This window comes from Canis aureus, chromosome 37 (assembly GCF_053574225.1).
Source record: "Canis aureus isolate CA01 chromosome 37, VMU_Caureus_v.1.0, whole genome shotgun sequence".
Taxonomy (NCBI): domain Eukaryota; kingdom Metazoa; phylum Chordata; class Mammalia; order Carnivora; family Canidae; genus Canis; species Canis aureus.
In genome coordinates this window covers 19,991,454-20,012,675 of record NC_135647.1, presented here as the reverse complement: position 1 = coordinate 20,012,675, position 21,222 = coordinate 19,991,454, and the positions used below count along the sequence as shown (strand labels likewise).

The window sequence follows — 21,222 nt, the reverse complement described above, 5'->3', positions numbered from 1 at the left end:
ATAGCTAAGCTGAAATTAAAACCAGTTATGAAACAGAATTATCACATGCCATATGCCCGCGCACAAAATATTCCAGGCCATCTTACAAATTAAATCACTAACATACAGCTTTGAGGCTCAACTTTGTGAATACTTCTGCACAATCCTGGGCGGTTAATTTTTGGTCTGTTGGTAAGTCTGGGTTCGAATCTTGACTCTACCACCTTATAGTTCTGGGACCCGGAGAAGTTAATTTAACCTCTTGGAGTCTATATTTTCCCATCTGTGAAAGGAGGAAAACCATAGCTATCTCTCAAGATTGTCATTGGTTGTAGCAGTCTGGGTCCCACGGGGAAAATGCAGACCTTGTCAGTTATTCTAACTGGACAGCGAGGAAGCTGCGACCACACTCAGGGTTAGGAGAGCAGAGGGCAGAGGTTGGACTTCTCAGACCCTGGAGGCTTCAAAGGAGGGCCTTGTGGAGCGAGGCACAGACTGCAGGGGAGAGGAAGACAGCGTCTGTGGCAGAAACTGTCGTAACAGAAGCTTAGGAGCCCACACAGCTTAGCCTCGGCTGATTCTGGGAAGGTGCAGAAGAAAGCTGGACACTGGAACCAACTGCCACTGCCAGGGTGACAGGCCATCTCCAGGTGACACTCTCAAGGACCAGCAAGCATGCAAGGAGGAGCAGGTTCTCTTCCCTGCTCAGTTTCAGTCTCCCACTGGCACCTCTGCTGGCAGATGGCAAAGGAGAAACGTGATTGCGGAGAGCCCCTGCTGACACAGCAGACTTTGGAGGCTGGATTAGAGGCTGAGGGACAATGGCTTAACCCACGACCCATTCATCCATTCCTTACCTACATGAATGGGGTGCTTTCTGTGTGTCCGACTGCAGGGCTCTGCGCTACACACTAGGGAGTTTGGGGGATTAAGCAGGAAAGTCTTACAAAGCGCACAGCCTGGTGACAAGGCCGCACAGTTAAATATCAGTTCTCTCTCAGGGCCAGTGGGAAACATAAAGGAAAATGAAATAGAGACCAAAACAAACTAAACAAAAACCCAGCTCCTGCCTTTCAGGAGTTTCGTGTTTAGATTAAGTGTTATAGGATGAGTCTAAGAGCAGAGTACAAAGTAATACGTGTTTATTTGCTTTGAAAAAATATTTCAGACGTAATTCTTTTAATATTTCAGAGAAGCCCTGGTGCCCAGGTGGCTCAGTCAGTTAAGCATCTGCCTTTGGATCAGGTCATGATCCCAGAGTCCCAGGATGGGGTCCCAGAGTCTGGCTCCCTGCTTGGCCAGGAGTCTACTTCTCCCTCTGCCCCATCCCCACTCATGCTCACTCTCTGTCTCTCTCTAATAAGTAAATAAATAAAATCTTTTAAAAATAATAATAATTCAGGAAGCCAGAAACTATGCGAGGGGTAATCAGCGAAACCCTCACAAAAAAAAAAAGATGGGAATGAGCAAAACCTTACTTAATATTTAGTCCACAGCCAAAAGGATAAGACCATTGCACGTTAAAGAAAGTGCATGAGCAAGTAACCATGGTGGGAATTTTGTGGTTGATTACCTGACCTCAAAACATGGAGGATGGATTCATGATGTGGAGGATGGAACGTGGGGTCATCAGTAGGACATTTCCTGACTGTATTCTGAGGCATAGATGAGTCACCAAAGCTTTCTGAATGAGCAGAAGGTATGTGTAAAAGGCATTACGTTGCAGTCCTTATCATATCTAGCACAATACCTAGCATATAATGGAATATTTGGGGGAAAAATATTACATTGGCTGAGATGGGATGGGATGAAATTATAAAGGCAAGTCTTAACTATGAAAATCTGCATGTATTTCCCTGTTTTAATTATGATAATAAATATTTGTGAAATGTTTTGAATAATCAATAAGCAATGTTAGGGCCAAAAGTTCAGGAACTGAAATAATTCAAGCAATGATAAAAATGTTAAGTAATGGTGTAGCCCACCCATCAAGATGCTGTGCTCATTTCAGATCGAGAACCTGCCATTAGAACGTAGCCTTGACCAACACTGACTTTGGAGAGACTTGGAAGGAATCTTGATGGCATCATGAATTTATGCAAAAAAAAAAAAGTGCTGGTCAATAAGTTTTTGAATCAATTTTAGTGATTCACGTAGAAAAAAATGATATCGTTGGTATGAATTTTTAATGGAAGTTTCCAGAGCATACAATGTACTCACACCTAATCTGTTGTGTTCTTCTTGGCAGATCCGTTACAAGATTTTGGCTTTTCCGCTGACCAGTGTTCTAAACATTTAAAGCCAAAACTCAACATTAGATTTGGAATGATCCTAAGTAAGTAAAGAGTACTGACATGAAATAAAACATTACATAATTTCTTCCTGGTCCACATCCCCAAATACTTACATTAGCTACATTAACTGCAGTAGCTGGCTAGGTGGCTGGCTAGGCCACTGTCCCCACCACTCTGTGGAAGCAACTCTATTTCCATCTTCATTTTTACTTCTCTCTTGGTGACATCTGGATACAATGGAACTCTCACTGAATGCTGTGCTCTTATACTAAAAACACTCTAAGCATTCTTTTGAATGATATCAGCACCTAGAATCAGTATATCCAACAACAAAAAGAGATAATATGGCAAGCCTAAATATTGATATCACTGTGGGAGAGAGCTTTTGCTTTGTTATCTCAGCAACAAACAAGTCTACCACGAGTAGCTTGGCTTATCATTTGCTTTATATCATTTCCCAAATAGCTGATGTAAGTTCTTAAACCTTTGACAAAGGCAAAGATATGTAATATCTTCTCCCTCCACCCCAATCAATGAGGTAGGATGCTGATTGTTTATTTTTATTTGGCCATGCTTTTACAGTCAGTCATTATATTGCTATAGCTACTAGAGTATCTCCCTTCTGAAGCAGTTTTATCGAAACCAGAACAGAAGGATTTAATAGACTTAGCGTGTGGAATCATTCCAGAGAAAGGGAGAGAATACTGCTGGGGACAAAAAAACTCTCATGCATCTTCGTATTTTCAGAACCTTGCCCAATATCTGGATTCTACAGCAGGAGTTGAGTAAAAGGGGAATGAAAAAAGGAGGAAGTGGAACATGAAAAGGAGGAATAGAGAAAAAGGCAGAGCACCCTAAAGCTTCCTGTGTAATATGATACAACACCTAGCAATTGTGGGTGGGTGACCCCACCCCACCCTCTCAGGGGAAGCATGCAATACTATGCAGCCAAGAAGCTGTAGAACCCAGACTGTAGCCATCACCTCGAGGGGCAAGAGAGTCAGGGCAGCGGAGCACAGCAGAGTATCTACCTTGCTCCAAACAGATAAAGTTCATTAAAAGGGCTACATTCATCCCTAGAGCTGTTGCCATTATCCTCTGTAGCACTGCCTAAGTGCTGTGTTACCAAGAAGAAAGAAGAAAGAAGAAAAAGAAGAAAGAAGGAGGAGGAGGAGGAGGAGGAGGAGGAGAGAGTGGGTAGAAAGAAGGAATGAAGAAACAAAGGAGGGATAGAAGAGAAAGAAAACAAGGGAAAGAAAGAAAAAGAAAGAAAGAAAGAAAGAAAGAAAGAAAGAAAGAAAGAAAGAAAGAAAGAAAGAAAGAAAGAAAAAAGAAGGGAAAGAGAAAGAAAGAAGAAAGAAAGAAGAAAGAAAGAAAGAAAGAAAGAAAGAAAGAAAGAAAGAAAGAAAGAAAGAAAGAGAAAGAAAAGAGAGAAAGAAAGAAAGAAAGAAGAAGAAGAAAAAGAAAAGAAAGAAAGAAAGAAAGAAAGAAAGAAAGAAAGAAAGAAAGAAAGAAAGAGAAAGGAGAAAAGAAAAAAAGAAAGGAAAGGAAAGGAAAGGAAAGGAAGGGAAGGGAAGGGAAGGGAAGGGAAGGGAAGGGAAGGGAAGGGAAGGGAAGAAAACTGTCCCCATACAAGTCAGGTTTCTGGAAATCAAAGGCCATTTGGCTCAGGCCTCTATAAATGTTCAGTGCTTTGATATGAGGCAAAATCCACCCTGATAGTGAAGCTGATCTTTTCCTTCCCTTTAGGAGAGGACATCAAAGAGCTGTTTCTTGACATAGCTCTCTTCACTAAAGGATCATCCATTCTGAATTTCTCCTATCCCATCTGTGAAGAGGATCTACCCAAGTTTTCTTTCTGCGGAAGAAGGAAAGGGGGTAAGCTGTCTGTCTTGCTGCTTGTTGAGGTCCAGAGAGGAATGAACAATGGCTTCCAGTTGAGGCGGGAGCCCTGGTTCCATCTCTCACCTTTGGACAAGCTGAACCTTGCTTATCAGCATGTGTCATATAAAATAACCATGAATGGGGCACCTGGGTGGCTCAGAGGTGGAGCATCTGCCTTGGGCCCAGGGCGTGGCCCCAGGATCCTGGGATCGAGTCCCCCATCAGTCTCCCCACAGGGAACCTGCTTCTCCCTCTGCCTGTGTCTCTGCCTCTGTCTCTTTCTCTGTCTCTCATGAATAAATAGATAAAATCTTTTAAATAAACAAATAAATAAATATAACCATGAAGCCCATTTCCCAGAACCTAACTCCTATAGTATGAAAATCAAATGAAACATGCACGTGAGGCACTTTACAAACAGAAAAATGTCACTCTTTGTGGTTGGCACCATGTTAAATTTTTTTTTTTTTAGAGGCTAGGAGCAGAAAGAACCAACAGCTTCCCCAAATCCACAGAGACTCAAAGTATCTCCAAGTTTCTCCTCTTTAGTGACAGGGTCTCCTGGATATAGCAATGGACCCCAAGAAAAAAAAATGAAACTTTCTAAATGTTTTCTGTGGTCTTGCCCATTTGAGTTATTGACAGATGAGGACATTGGTAGCTAGACTCAGAGCACAAAGCATAAAACCATGACATCATCTGCTCCTTTTTTTCAATTTGCTAACCATGTGCCCCCTACTACATACACCCCAGGGAGCACAAGAACCCCACTCTAACTGGTCCTCACCTCCCTCACCACCCCTGTGCCTTGTCCTCCTGCAGAATCTTCACCAAGGCCCTGAGACGCTCTGCTTATTTAACTCACGGGTCTGATCTGTGACTGTCCTCCCAGAAGTCACTTTCCTCCTCCTTCCCAGGGCACCCTTCTCTGTCCCAGTGGCCAAGGGGGAGTGCACCCCTAGCCCCACACACCAGAAACATCCACTTCTTTATTTCCTCATTCAAGGAAGGCAGAGTGAGATCATCCAATTATGCTTTCTAAACAAAGGATCTAGAAGGAATTGGGGTTCCCTTCCCACAACTAAAGGGTGTAGACAGAGGAAGTTTGTGCAGGAAAAGAAAGCAGGGAATTTAAAAAATTTCATGTCCCCTGAAACTGAGTGAGCCTTGCTGTGACACATAGAGGACAGGCCTCAGCTCAGCCCTCCCTCCTCATCCTCTTCTCTGTTCCCCAAAGTGTGGGGTGCATTGCCATATTGTAGTACGCTCCATATTAGCCGTCAATTATTTACTCCCACTTGTCATCTCCAGTAGACTATGAGCTTCTTGAGGTTGAGGTAGGAGCATCTTAGTCTTTATGCCAAGGACTTCAAATGTGCTCAGTACTGAGCCCTCCAGCACACATCAGTAAGCACTCATGCCAGGCACTGTTTTAAGAGTTTCACACCCAGTAAGTTATGTATGTACTTTCTACCCCAAACTCATGAGTCCATACCATTAACACTCTAATGCACAGAGAGTTTTAGCAAATTGTGCCAAGTCACAGAGCTGGTGAGGGAGCCATGGCTCAAACCCAGGTGAGCTGGCTCTGGGATCCATAATCTTAGTGGCTGAGGAATGAATAAACAGAAGAAGAAACAAGGAATGGTGCCTTTTGGCCAAGACTTTATTTAAAGTCATCATTTAAGAACTCTTTCTGGCCAGTGATCTGACTTTGTTTCAAGCAGGGACATTTTTTTCCTCCTAGCTAACCTACTATAAACTGATGAGGCAGTTTTCCTCTCCGAACTTACTAGAAATATTTTTGATGGATTGGGTGCGTGCAAGTCTTTCCTCAGCATGGTAAATTCTTCATTACTTGGTCCCTAGTTAACCTTTTCTATAGCCAATATTTACAGTTTTATTGTCTATCGCTTGCTTATCTTTCCAATTTTTCCCCAAAATAAGTGTTCTTGAACCCAAATGTGAAAACAAGTATACTTGGAAGCGCTATGAGCTTAGTAAGAAAGAACATATATGGTGCCAACCTTCATTCCTACTTCCTTGTATTCCCTGAATCAAGTTCTCCCTCGCTCCCTCCTGAATGATAGAAATGGGGTCCTACCTGATTTTCCTGCCTCCTTACGGCTGCCAGGTAGTCTTCTCAAACACAGATATGGTGGGGCTGGAAAAGCAGGCTAGACTCAGCCAAATGAATCATTCCCTCTGGATGTTCCTGGAGCATGACATTCCTGCTTAGTTAGAATCATAACTATGTGTGTGTGTGTGTGTGTTTCTCCTTCCTTAAACTGAGAACTCCTTGAAGGCAGGAATATCTCTTGCTCCTCTCTGTTTCTGGAGACTTGACAAACACAGCCTGGCACAAAATAAAGATGCAATAAATAATTGTTTTATTGGATTTTTATATGATGGATGAACGCACGTACACCAGCTCACCTTAAAAGCAACTCTCTAATGATGCTTCTACATACTACAAAGATACAAGTGCATCCAATCCCAGAAAACAGTGAATTATCTTGGTTCTCCAAGTTTAATAAAACCTGGGGTTTTCCCCCCATGAATAGTTTTAATAGAATTAATAAAACAGAAGAGATACTGTTCCCCCAAACTGAGATGTCCAATTCAATTCAGCTGCTCAAAAGGCTGGTGCTTGCCTCATCGGAATGCCAGGCAGCCCTGTAGCCATTTATTTGCTTTATTGCTGCAGGGCTAAAACCTGCCGAGGCAGCCCGAGAAGCCGGCACTCAGGGAATTGCCAGGAAATTTCATATTGTATAAAGCAGTTGCAAAACTGATATACAAATGCTGCATGAACAAATAATTATGTAAATTATATAAGCCAGAAAAACCAACATCTTAAATTGAGAGGCTTCTTGGGTTATTGCGTTTTTTGTAACCCACCCATAAACCCATTGCAGGAATGATTCTATTGAAAGAAGTGATTAATTCTAAGCCCAGAGGGGGAGAAAGTGGAGAGCTGTAGCCAGTTCAAACCCAAGCACAAGCTGCTGTTGACATATTCGGCAGGAAGCAGAGCCCCTCTGGGGTTCGCAGGTCCTTCTTAGCAGAGCAGTGAGAAAACTTGGTGTCTACTGCAGGTGGCGCATGAAGGTGTTTCATATCGTTCGTTTGATATCATTTCCAAAGCATTACTATGCCTTCCCTTGCACTCTGCACCCTGCTGGCTGTTCTCCAAGCAAGACAAACTACAAAATGGGTCAGGCTTAGTGAGACTGTGTAGATAAAATGTGTCCTCTTGCTTGCAAAGGTGCAGAGGATCTTTCCTCTGCACCTTTGCGAGCAAGCTCTAAGTCAAGAGCCCATTGGATTGAAAGACCAAGCAATTTTCTTTTTGACATTAGCACTTATGGTGTGAGTAGCAATTTTGAGGGCAATAGCCTATGTGTCCAGTTATAGGGCATTGATTAAGCAGATCATTGTTGAGCCAAACACAGTTTCAATATGCTGTGCCTTTAAATGATATTGTAAGAAATTATTAAAGTGCTTGAAAATATACTCACAAATTTTGTGAAGTGACAAACAAGCTTACATGAAAGAGTGCTTACTGGGATCCCTGGGTGGCTCAGCGGTTTAGCACCTGCTTTGGCCCAGGGTGTGATCCTGGAATCCTGGGATCGAGTCCCACATTGGGCTCCCTGCATGGAGCCTGCTTCTCTCTCTCTCTCTCTCTCTCTCTCTCTCTCTCTCTGTGTCTCTCATGAATAAATAAATAAAATCTTTAAAAAAAGAAAGAATACTTACTATTGGACTATGTTTTTTAGTAAAATGTGTGTGAGTGTATGCACCATAGCATTCTGAAATAGCATTCACGTGGGTGCTAATTGTGGTTATCTCTAAGTGGTGGAACTACAGATCTCTGTTCTCATCTTTTTGGAAATCTCTTTTGCTTTGTAAATAAATTTACAAGGTTATTCTATTAAATGTTAGTGAGTATTGTAGGATGGAACAGAGAAGATGAATTCTCTTCTTCCTCTTTTTGAAAAAAATCATAACCTACTTAATATTCAATGATATTCAGAGTTAGAACATTCTGAGTCAACGTCTGGCATAGGATGTCAAGGGATCTTTCAATATCCATTCCATATTTTTTTCTGGGATACCCACATCCCCTTTTACCTAGCTGTGGGTTCATTGAGAAGGAACCAAACAGGTCACTGTTTTACTTTTTCTCAGTTATTTTTCCCTTACTGCCGTTCTCGTTCTGGTAACTTTGGGTCATGTAGATTCATTTGCTTTACTTGATCTTGATGCTTTCAAACTGACATCAGTTTTTAAGACTAAACTGGTATTAAATCAAATGTCCTGATGACCACCCCTGATGCCTACCCCTAAGGAAAGAGGAGTAATGTCAGCAGAAGTTCCATAGCTTTGGGGCAGGTCTGCCATGGCCAACTGTGCCCTTACCCCAGCAGATCTCAATCTTGGTTGTACATTTTAGTTAAGCCCACACTTATCTTTGTGGTGGCTACACGTGGTGACCCGGCCACGGAAATGTAGCCAGTCTAAACTGAAATGGGCCATAACTCATCAAGTACAGACTTGACTTCAAAGACTAAATATGAAAACAAAGAAAGTGAAATATCTCAATCATTGTTATATTGGTTGTATGTTGAAATTATAATATTTTAGATGTATTATGTTAAAGATAGAATTACTACATCATTTATTATTTATCAACAATAAAACATTATTGTTGATGTATTATTAAAATTAATTTCACCTTTTTAAACATGGCTACTAAAAAATGTAAAATTATACGTGTGTCTGTCATTATATTTTTATTGGGTGGTGCTCCATTATAATTTCCCTTTATAATTGTGAGGATCCTAACACCCCACACCCCAGACCAGTTAAATCAGAATCTCAAGAGGTATGACCCAAACCAGGTGATTTCAATGCTCTGTCGAGGTTGAGGTGAACTACCTTAGCCCTGGGTAGGGATGGCTTGATGACAACTGGCATTATTACAGCATTTAATGTATGCCAGGGACCTTTGCAGGTATGTTATGTGTATTAACTAATTTACTGTTTGCACCAAACTTGTGAGGGATAGAAACTATTGTTATGGTCCTTGTGTTAAAAAATGAGGAAACTGAGTCCCAAAGGGGTTAAGAAACTTACCCAAGGTTGCAAAGCCAGCAAGTGATAGAGCTAAGTTTCTCTCCAGGAAGCTGAGCTCCAGGAACTTGCTCTAAACCTGTTATATATCCTCTTTGAACATCAAGAAAATACTGCTGGAGAAGAATGACTCATTACAGCCCTCCACTAGAATTGGAAACAAGGATTTTAAAGGCACAACAAAATTATAGGAATCAAATAATCATTTTGGGCACAACCAGTCATTTTACAAGGTGGTGGTTCCCAAAGTGTGTTCCCTAGACCCGCAACATTAACATCATCTAGGGAATTATCAGAAATGCACATTTTTGGTCACCACCCAGATTTATTGAACTAGAAACTCTAGGGTCCGGGCTTAGCACTCTATTTTTAGCTTTTGGGGTCACAGGTCAGCAAACTTTTTCTGTAAAGGGTAAAAGGTAGTAAATATTTTAAGCTTTGCAGGTCATATGTTCATATAGTCTCTGCAGCACAAAAGTAGCTATAGACAATATGGAAATGAATGGACATGGCTCTGTGTCAATAAAACTTTATTTATGGACGGTGAAATGTAAACTTGATGTAATTTTTCTGTGTTGTTAAATATTATTCTTCTTTTGATTTTTTTTTATCCATTTAAAAAATGTTAAAGCCATTCTTAGCTCATGGCTGCTGAAAAACAAGCACTAGGGGTATTTCGCCCACAGACCATAGCTTGCCAGCCCTGCTCTAGATGGTTCTGTTGCATGCTGAGGCTTGAGAATGACTGCTATAAGGAAAATAAAAATTCAGTGCTCTTCACCAGAATTACTGAGCGCAGGTATACTCTGGCTTTCCCTGTGGTAAATACTCACCTGGGGTTCAGCATAAATTCTGATTAGGTTACTTTGGAAAATGTTAACAACTTTGCTTTACACGGTGCTTTGCCAGAGCCAACAAATGAGATTTGAGGCGATGAAAAGGGACTTAACATAAAGACTGATGTGAGAGGCTGATAGCAGGGAGAAAAGAGCACTGTTTGAAAAAGTCAGAGAGCAGGACTGATGGTCTCCTCTCCCCTCCCATGGCTGCCATTTACAGGCTGGGGACAGAAGGCCCTTCCTTCTGGAGGATCATGATCTCTCTGGTTCTCAGTTGCTTCATCTATAAAACAGGAGGAACCATACTTCTTTTTTAGGTAATAGTGAATACTAAAAAAGAAAAGATGCATAACATGCCTGGCACATTAGAAAGCAATAACCATGGCAATGACATATCTCTCTGCCTCCTCCCCTACCTGAGGGACCTTGAGGCAGGGACTGGGGGACTTGAGGGACTTGCAGCAGTTTTACACACCCAGGCTAGGGTCTCCCACAGAAACAAGCCTAGTGAGGATCTTGACTCAAAGCAGCTTACCCAAAGCTGTGGGCAGCCGACCTAATGCTCTGCCTCCTGCTTGGGATCCCAGGATTTCCTGAGGAGTGAATGAGAAGTCTCTTCTTGCATCTTTCCGTTCTATTTTGTTTTCCTATCTCGTTCTAAGGTCAGCCTCTAACGTTATCACTTTCTGCCCCTGGTTTGACTTCCTTCCAGAATGAGTGGCGGTGGAAATGTCCACTTCCTTCCTAGAAGTGTGATATCTGTCCACAGAGGTGTGGTTTCTTCCCAGGGCCCCAAAAAGACTATCCCAAGTCGTCTGACATAGAAACTTCTTCCAAAATTTGGATTATATTTTTATTGGTGTTAAGCTCCACCACAAACAAGACCTCAGAGTGCTGTCTGGCTTGGAAATGAGTTGGGTTCCCCAAAGTCCCTTTCATTCCCTTCTGATTTATCATGACGCCAATGTACTTTGAAGTCCATTCTCAGCAAATTGGGGTTCATTTTGTTCAGCGCCTTTCCTAGAATATCCTATCTCAGGAAGATGAGGATGAAACAAAAAATAGAGCATAAAACTGATTGTGGGTCTTTATTGTTAAACATGAAAGTGAAGCATCAATCTAGGAAGTAGGATGAAGCCCCTTTAGGACACACTCCACCCAAATAGAAAGTGGGGTGGGAGTCCTCAAAGCAACAGATCAACCCATGCTTTGGCTGTCCAGAACATAGTGTGTAGGGCTACGTAGAAACAAGATTCTCAGCTGATAATGAATCTGGAGATTTGGGCAAAACCTAGATTAAGACCATAAGGTAAACAGAATGAACACAGGATTGTCACTCTTGATGACAAAGACACATCAACTGTCAGACTCGATTCTGGGCAAACCTCTAAGAGTTCTGGCCAGCTGTAGGTCAAACCAGGCAAAGGGCATTGGTTTCACAGTCCTTCGCCTGGATTGACCTACATATTTCAATAGGTAATGTTTGGCTTTTAAAAATGATTTCTTTGTTGTTTCACGGGTTAACTTGTGAATATTGGTTGTACCCAACCTCTTGCCAAAACCAACTGAAATTAAAATGAAGGCTTGAAAGAGTTAAATAAGTACATGTCCTCTGTGTGTGTGTGCACGCGCGCATGCGCATGCATGTGAGTACACTCAGGATATATGATTTTAAAGTAGGAGACAGTAGGTCAAGGACTTCCCTTTGAGACCTTGGCAGGTAGGATTGACATGGCTGAAACACAATGAAAAACCGGGAGGACCTGATGTCATATGCATGTCGGAATCCCATGGAGGTACAGAAATCAACAGTCTCCACAAAAACTGCTAATGCACGGTGCACCTGTCTCAGTATGTGTAGCTAACCACCTTGCAGGAGGAGCATAATCTGTTCTGAGATACACACAACAGATAACTGACACAGTTCATGAAATATGTGAGCTACAGAAAAAAATTAGTTGTGGACTTAATTTTAGCTGCATCTGGAAGGCTTGTAATTAAAATAAATATTACAGTGACACCTTTTACAAGCTAAAGAACCCTTTAGTCAAGGAAATAATTGCTCCCTGGTTTATCTTTTATGTAAATCTGAATGTTCCTGCTTTAAGTGTTTGTCCAAAGTGGGGAATGCATTGTAATTAGATGAATTTCAATATACAGCAGAGTAGATCCCCTGGGAACTGTATATAAAGTCTGACATGACATTTCCCACAAGGCAGATATTATCTCTGACAGCAGCTGTGGGACTCTGCTATAATATTCATTGATTTTACATATACAAATAAGACAAAGGCAGAAGCGTAGGGGATGCTCATGTTGGCTACCTGTCCTCCCTCCCCTTTGTTAGCTCGAGTGTCTGTCATCTGTCCTGGTCTATGCTGAACAAGTGCACCTGGCCATCTTCCAAGCATCATTAATATTAATTGCAGAAACGTCTCATCCTCACTGCCTATAACAATTCAGAATTTGGTCTGAACAGTTTTATCTAGATGAGCAATTCAGATTCCATCAGCTAGATTTCTATTGCCCCAGCGCTCTCTGTTTCTACGTGCTCCTTTTCACAGGTCTGTGAAATGGAGGAAATTTGGAAATTGGCTAGTTTTGGAAAAATCCCCACAGATCCTTTCTGCAAAGTGCCTATGCCTTGCACTGCTACAGTAGAAGACCTTCCAGGCAGGTGCTACCTTCAAGAGTTGCCACCATCAATCTATGCCGATGGTCCTGACAGTCTCTATAAAGCACGCCCACAGCCAGGCACCCCCACCGTGAGCCTCACTTTTCAACTGTTTCACATTCACCACACATGCACGAAGGAACACAAGTCCCAGGAATGCGGTCATTGATTTCTGCTGTAAGGGAAGGAGAACAAGCAGCTTTATCTGAAGACTCAATTTTAAAATATGTCTTCTCTGGGATATGACCTCCGCCCCACTTGTTTTCTTACCTTTGATTTCTGAGCCATTTTAGTCCACCTGCTTCTACGAGTTCCTTTGCTTCAGGCTTTCTGCTCGGCTGTCCCTATAACTTCCTTCTCGATCTCTCCCGATCCCAGCTTCTCATCCTCTTTTCCCAGATGACAAAGTGGCTTAGATGGGAACTCATATGTCCTGGTTCCACTTCCATTGGATGAATCAATAGACCCATGGATGGTGTGCTGGTTTTCGGCCACCTGGGAAATTGCAGTTTCTCCAGCTATTACCATCCCCACTGTCATTCTGTCGCTGCAGAAACCCAATATTGTTCTCCAAGAAGTTTCTGGGGCCTGCCCCCATCACACTGCCAGTGCTGTCTTAGAGAGCAGGAGGCTTAGCTCAATTCAGTGGTTCTCAAACTCAGACATATATCACATCACCTGGAGGACTTGTCAACCTCAGATTGTTGGGTTCACCCCCAATTTTCGACTCGTACATCTAGGGAGGAGGCTTAAAATTTGCATTTCTTACAAGTCCCTGGATGAGGTTGATGATGCTGATCCAGGGACCATGCTTTGAGAACCACTAGTCTAGTTAGGGATAAGCACAGAGTTTGAGGCTAAACCTGCACAGAGTTGGACGATCACTGCCACTTGTTTTTATGTGACTTCAGGCAAATTACTCAATCTCTCTGAGCATCACTTTCATGTGTACAATAAGGAAAATATGAGTGACCTCGTGGGACTGCTAGAAGAATGAGATGGGATAATATATGCAAAGCCCTTAGAACAGGGTCTGGCACAGAGTAAGCATTCAATGCATGATAAATGGAAGCTACTCCATGCAGCTGATTAGGGATTTCTAGAGCAAGGGCTCTGGGCCCCTGAGGTCATCCATCTCAGAGTGGAAGTCTGCATTTTAACAAGGCCTGCAGGGGCTGTAGAGCCTTCGAGGCTTGGAAGTTGAAGACCTCTTTCCTCAGAGGTAGAAAGAACATGACTCCAGTCCAAGCTGCATACCCTCTGGTGGCCAACACAGTGGAGTCTCCATGGCCCCCTCACGACTCTTGGGAGAGACCGCCATTTGCATTTCTCTTGGAATTGGACATTTGAAGCATCATCTTCTTAGCCTTTGGCCCTCCTTCTCTTTATGTTTTATTCTTTGCATCTTTCAAGCAGCTGTGAATTTGTTGGCCAGGCACCACTGCTGTAAACTAATGGAGAGTCACTAAAAACACTGGCACCTTATGGACTAGCAGAAAACCCCCACTCTTAAACTACAAAAAAAAAAAAAAAAAAAAAGAAGAAGAAGAAGAAGTAGGAACAATGATCAGTAACAACCAAGCAAAGGAGGACTTTTTCTTGGGAAAAAAAAAAAAAGGCAGGAAAAGAAAGGAAACATATTGCTTAGTAAGGAATCCTACAGCCCTGGGAGATTTCTCTCTATCCACAAATTCAAGCCCATCTCTAAGAGGCAATAATGTGTTGGAACTGTCCTTTGACATTAGTCACATTTTCGCTTTAGCTGAACCCAGCATATTTAGATTAATTATGACCTAGGACCAAAGCATTTTTAATTTTCTAAGACAATACAAGCTCCGTTACAAATTCCCAGCCTGTTGTATATTTTCATAAATCTGGCTCAATGACTCCCACCTTTCATGTAATAATCATTTACAAAGCCAATTAAGAAGGCCAGCTCCCAGCTCCCTGGACCACTCCAAAACTCTGATCCCACGGGTTGCTGGTATTTGCATTTTAACAAACATCCTGAGAGTTCTGATGTGCACGGACCTCAGAGACCCCCCAATCTGAGAAAGGCCACCCTCTGCAATGTCTATTCCATTATTTCCCATCACAATTGCTCTTTCCTGTGTCTGCCCCAGGTTTCTGGAGATCAATTCAATTTCTCCTCTTTCTCTCCAGCACTGTCTTCTTCATTTCCATTTCTGGAAATCCAATCAGCCCACCAATTCACAAGTTATATTTTGAGAGTTACATTAAGTATTTATCCACTGAAATTCAGAAATAAGTTGGTAGAAAAGAAAAAACTTAAATTTTCTTTCCCTCCTCATTGCCAGAAGTTATGTATCTCTTGGAGGGAGCAGCAAAGACTAAAAGGTCTTGTAGGAGGAATAAACTTGGAAACTAATCATTTCACTTTCTAGTCCCCAGTTCCTCATCAATGACTTAATAATTGGCACTGTTTCGGGGGCATCTGGTTGGTTCAGTCAGTTAAGCGTCCCAATCTTGATTTGGCTCAGGTCATGATCTCAGGGCTGTGGGATCAGGCCCCACGTTGGGCTCTGTACTCAGGCAGGAGCCTGTTTGGGATTCTCTCTCTCCCTCGCCTCTTGCCCCTCCCCCGATGCATGGGTGCACGTGTTCTCACTCTCTTTCTCTAAAACAAATAAATACACCTTTTAAAAAAATAAATAATTGGCACCATTTTGTACAGTAGCCACTAGCCACATGTGGCTATTGAGCACCAGAAATGTGGCCAGTCCAGAGTGATATGTGTTTTAAGGGTACAATACATACTAAATTTTGAAGACTATGTAAAAAAAGGAGGGGGGATGAAAAGAAGACGTCTAAATATCTTGTTAATATTTTTGTTAATATTTTTATATTGGTTACATAATAAAATTATAATACTTTAAGATGTGGGTTAAAATATATTTATATTCTTAAACCAATTTCATGTGGTTCTTTGCCCTTTTTGTAAAATGTGGCTACTAGAAAATTTTAAATTATGTATGTGGCTCATGTTATATTTCTATTAGACAGTGCTGACCTAAAACTATCCAATATAGTAGCCAGTAGTCATATGTGGCTATTTAAATCATTTACTTTTAGATGAAATTAAAAATTCAAGTCGTCAGTCACACTAGCCACATTTAGCTAGAGGCTACCATATTTAATGATGCAGATATAAAACATTTCCATCTTTGCAGAACGTCACTAGACATCACTGACCTAATAGTTTCTATATTGCTCTAATTTTGTTTAACAATCTGTCTTGAATTCATATGAATATTGATGTTGAATGTAAATTGGAAATTTCACTCTCTAGCCCAAGCTGATTACCCAAATACCTTCTCTTTTGCTAAAATCTTATGCTGGTGTGATGGTTCTGAAGGGCCCTTTGTTGGGAACCCAAATTCAAACAAGCCGTCACTCCTGGCCCCCTCTCAGGTCAATCACCCGGAGCCTCCTCCCTTCATTCAAGACCACCATGTTAGTTTCCTACTGCTGTTATAACAAATGACCACAAATACAGTCACTTACAATACAAATTTATTCCCTTATGGTTTTGGATGTCAGAAGTCTAAAATCAAAGTGTCGGGATCCCTGGGTGGTGCAGCGGTTTAGCGCCTGCCTTTGGCCCAGGGCGCGATCCTGGAGATGCTGGATCGAATCCCACGTCAGGCTCCCGGTGCACGGAGCCTGCTTCTCCCTCTGCCTATGTCTCTGCCTCTCTCTCTCTCACTGTGACTATCATAAATAAATTTTAAAAAAATTTAAAAATAAATAAATAAATAAATAAAATAAAATAAAATAAAAGTGTCAGTAGGGCCGTGTTCCTTCTGGAGGCCTCAAAGGAGAATCCATTTCCTTGACTTTTTCAGTTTCTAGAAGCATTCCTTGGCTTGTAACCACCTTGTGATCTCACTGAACTCACCCAGAAAATCCAGGCTAATCTCCCCATCTCAAAATCCTTAACATAATTACATCAGCAAATTCCCTTTGCCATGGAAGGTAACATATTCAGAGGCCCTGGGGATGAAGACATGGTCATCTTGAAGGATGGGCATTAGCAGACTGTACAACTCTCAAATAGAAAACCAATCCATATCCATCTTGTTTGACCTCTGCATAGCGTGTAAAAAGGCCAAATAATTGTGCATAATCCAAACTCTACACTTTCAATGAAAATGCCCTCACAAATGTCAAGCAGTTTGGAAAACTTCACAGATGATACAGTTACTCATTCGTGAGAAGAGATACAAGTTTTTCTGCTAAAGGGTCATATCATTGCTCAGAAAATATTTGCCTCATTGGACCATTACTGTCTGAGACCCATAAAGTTCCCACCTGTTATGGACCCTACTCACAAGAAAAGCTATTTGGCTAGAAGTTAATTCCATGACCCAGGCGTTGGAATCATTCCAGCAGAGAAAGAGGGAAAGATATCAAAGAGTCTTTTATAAAAGTTTGTTGTAAAGAGGAAGTCAGCATGCTACCGGGGGGAAAAAAAAGATAGAGAGAACAAGTGCATCTCCGAATCACCAGAGAGGTGTAACTAGAGGGACCATGAAAAAATAAGCCCTGGAAAGATTCTCACTTCATAGTTTTATAAATGCTCCATTGCAATGACACAATGAATGCTTTCAAGTTGTAAATAATATTAAGTTTCTCTAGCAGTCAAAGATCAAAACAAAGATCTCATAAGCCCGTTTGAATGAACAGTGAAAGATAAAGTACTTCAGACAAAGCTGAGATGTAGTAATCTAAACTCTAATCGGATACTTATGAGCTCCAAAGTACGGTGGTAATTCTGAAAAGGACCACAGCTTTGATGCCTGGAACGGGCCAAAGGGGCCAAACAACATGCTTGACATCTTAAGATACATTTAGGAATAAAATTGAACATGTTCTAACTACTGACCTCCCAGTAGCAAGAGGAAAAATTCTCCCAATGAAAGGGTCATCTGAAAAAATAAATAAATAAATAAATAAATAAATAAATAAATAAATAAATAAATAAAAGGGTCATCTGATATGCCAAGAAATCCCAAAGCTTCAAATCAATTTATAGAATGCACTTTGTTTATTACAGGTTAAATCATATTAGCCCACAATGACCCACTGTTCCGTGATAGTAAGAGTCCGTACACAACTGAATGAAGAAACTAGAAACCAAGAGACCAGCTGTGCACCTCTCCCCCTCCCTCTCTGCCCCCTCTTTCCCAAGTTTGCTGGCTCCCTCACAGCCACCCACCCAGTGTGGCCTTCACCTCCTCTCTCAACTCCTGTCTTCTCCAAAGTATGAGGCTCTGGGCCTTCTCAAGGACAATCCAGGGCATTCATTCTTCTTCCTGCTCTTCGGTGCAGAAGTCAGCTTCCAGGGTGTTCAGATTTATCTTCTAGGCTGCATGGCTCCATCCTCACAATCAAGTCCAAATATATCAGCAGCCAGCTTTCTAGGACCATCACTAGCTCATATGTGGCCTTGGTACAAATTAGGAGAAGGTTCACTTTCTTCTAGGAAGCATTCATAGTTTGAGGTCCCCTTGCAAAGCCAGAGACAAAGACTTGAGGGTGGGTAGTTATTAGGAAATGATGCCAGAAAGCAGGCATGAGAGGAGCTCAAGGGACTCAGGGCAAGAGGAGAAGCAAGGAAGGGAGAAATGGGCAACCGATTACAAGAATGGGAACTAGGGCTCGGCCCCACTGGGATCCTTGAGGAACTACAGCGTGCATGTCAGATTTGTCCCTCTGAAGGTCAGGAGGTTGTGGAATTTATACCCAGGATCCAGTCCACCTGGGTTGGGGGCTTGGAGAGGATAACATTCCAGCACTTCCCAATTGTCCTGTGTGGGCCACTGTGCAATGAGAAAGTATGCAGAGGTGACAGGCTCTTGACCTGGGACAATGTTCGAGGCATGGCTGATGCTATCAAGGTTGCCCTGATTTCCACCCCCCCTTTTTTTTAAATTTGAATTCAATTAATTAACATATAACATATTATTAGTTTCATAGGTAGAGGTCAGTGATTCACAGTCTTGTGTAACACTCAGTACTCATTACATCACCTGCCCTCCTTAATGTTTATCATCCAATTACCCCATCCCTCCACCCCACCCCCCTTCAGCAATCCTCAGTTTGTTTCCTATGATTGAGTCTCTTTCCTATGATATGAGTCTCTTATGGTTTGTCTCCCACTCTGATTTCATCTTGTTTTATTTTTTCCTCTCTTCCCCTATGATCCTCTCTTAAATTTTCTTAAATTAAATATATGAGTTTCTTAAATTCTATATATGAGTGAGATCATATGATAATTGTTTTTTCTCTGATCGACTTATTTTACTTAGCATAACATCTTCTAGTTCCGTCCATGTCATTGCAAATGGCAAGATTGAATTTTTTTGATAGATGAGTAACACTTCATTGTATATCTATACCACATATTCTTTATCCATCATCTGTTGATGGACAGCTGGGCTCTTTCCATAGTTTGACTATTGTGGACATTGTTGCTATAAACATTTGGGTGCAGATGCCCCTTTGGAACACTACATCTGTATCTTTGGGGTAAATACTCAGTAGTGCAATTGCTGGTCATAGGATAGCTCTATTTTCAACTTATTGAGAAATCTCCATACTCCATACTCCAGTGTAAGGCTGCCCTGATTTCAAAACTGGCAAGGGATGTGGCCAGGACACCAGAAGAATCTGCAGGTGGGACCCAGTCCAGCCTCAGGCTGCAGAGTCTGACCCTGTAGAGCAGGAGTTGGATTTATGCTCCCACCCATCCACTTGGCCAGTCAGCCTCTGCAACTGCACGCAGGAACTCAGATCACTTCCAAGGTGGTACACGCATGCTCACCACACTGAAGTCCTCTGGTGGCCAGCCCTCAGGAGAGACATAAGGAATGCATATACAGGCTCTGGAGAATAGAAATGCCCAGGAGATGGAGAAGCTGACAAAGTTGAACACACACACATACATACACACATACATAAATATTTGGGCCTGGGCCTAGCCTGGAGCTACCTGCCCACACTGCCTGGAATCCATCCATTGAAACCAAGTTGAAACCTCAAGGCTTTCAGGCCCACGGGGAGTCTGTCTGCAGTCACACTACCCCCAGAGGCAGGGCACACTCCTCTAAGTCCCCACGCAGGCAAGCTCATTATGTATTTAAGTAAGTGCCCTAACCGGCAACTAGCTCAGTGCCCTGTGGGACCAGGAAGCAATTTCTACACCCTGCAGGGTCAGAGGCTGAAAAAAAGCAGAGCTAAAATCAGGAAAGAGATGAGCAACAATGGCCAGGCCTTTGCCATCTGCCAGACTTGGGTGTCTTAAAGGAAATGCCCAGAGCCAGGGAGATGACTGAAGAGTATATTTAGAGCTCACTAAAATGAAGTAATGTGCTCACTCCCTCTCACTCCAGAGATGAGGCTCTTGGTCTGCTTGGAACACTCTCCCTATTCCATTTTCACTGTGGGACCACTGCCTGGGTCCTCCTAGTTCAACACAGCTCTCAAAGAGCCCCCTCAATTGGGCCTGGCAGGCAGGAAAAAGGCTCAAAGCTGAGAAAATAAATAAATGATCATTTTTTAAAACTTTGTTCTGAATATACTAATTGGCCTATTTATGATAAATTATAACTCTCAGTATTTTTACACTGCTGAGCACCCTCATAGTGCTTAAATATTGATGACATTTTTGTAATAAATTTGGAAGACTGGAGGCAATTGCAGTAAGATACTCGGAAGGGCTAGGAAATGGAGAGAATGCTTCCTCAGAACCCACGCATTCAGGGGGCACCTCCGGACTGGCATCCGCACTGCTCCCCAGGGGATAAAAGGCTGTAAGAGCAGGAAGGCAGCCCTGAGTCTCACCTCCATCTAATCCAAAACCTTTGGGGACCTTTTATTTCCACATTTTAAAAATCATTTTCCTTTCTGTAAAAGACATTATGTGCCAACCACACAAAGATCTGGGTCAAAACAAAGCCAATTCGCAGAAATGACTTCATGTGTTCAGAACCGGGGAGGTGGATTTCTTTAATCCACAGCACACTAAAAACTGATAAAGATTTCAAATGGAGGAAAGGAAGGAGTGGGTACAGATATACTGGGGCTCTTTTTATAGTACTGGAGTGTGAGAATGTTAATTAAAGGAATCTCAGAATCAGGGAGGATCTAAGAATGGAAGGGGCGAGAATTTAATTTTAGGTGTTATTTCATTAGGTTAAAAAAAAAAAAAGAAGAAGAAGAAGAAGATAGTTTCATGAGCTACCTGAAGCAGTTCTCAGGAACTTCATAGACCCCTCCTCCAAAAGGTCCAACTGAAACTGTAAAGTATAAGAGACAGATTGACTGAAAACCTCTCTGCCCACTAAAGAACCTCTTCATTTGAAACAAATTCGCAAATCTTGGAGCATAA

At 42.0% G+C, this 21,222-nt stretch overlaps 1 protein-coding gene across 1 annotated transcript in view; it reads left to right on the top strand.

The window, feature by feature from the left end:
- The window catches only part of LY86 (lymphocyte antigen 86), a 59,027-nt gene that overhangs the window by 29,755 nt on the left and 8,050 nt on the right, over positions 1-21,222 (top strand). The window contains exons 2-3 of the mRNA XM_077885792.1: positions 2,228-2,314; positions 4,023-4,151. Of these exons, the coding sequence (XP_077741918.1) occupies positions 2,228-2,314; positions 4,023-4,151 (216 nt within the window). The remainder of the gene's footprint in view (positions 1-2,227; positions 2,315-4,022; positions 4,152-21,222) is intronic.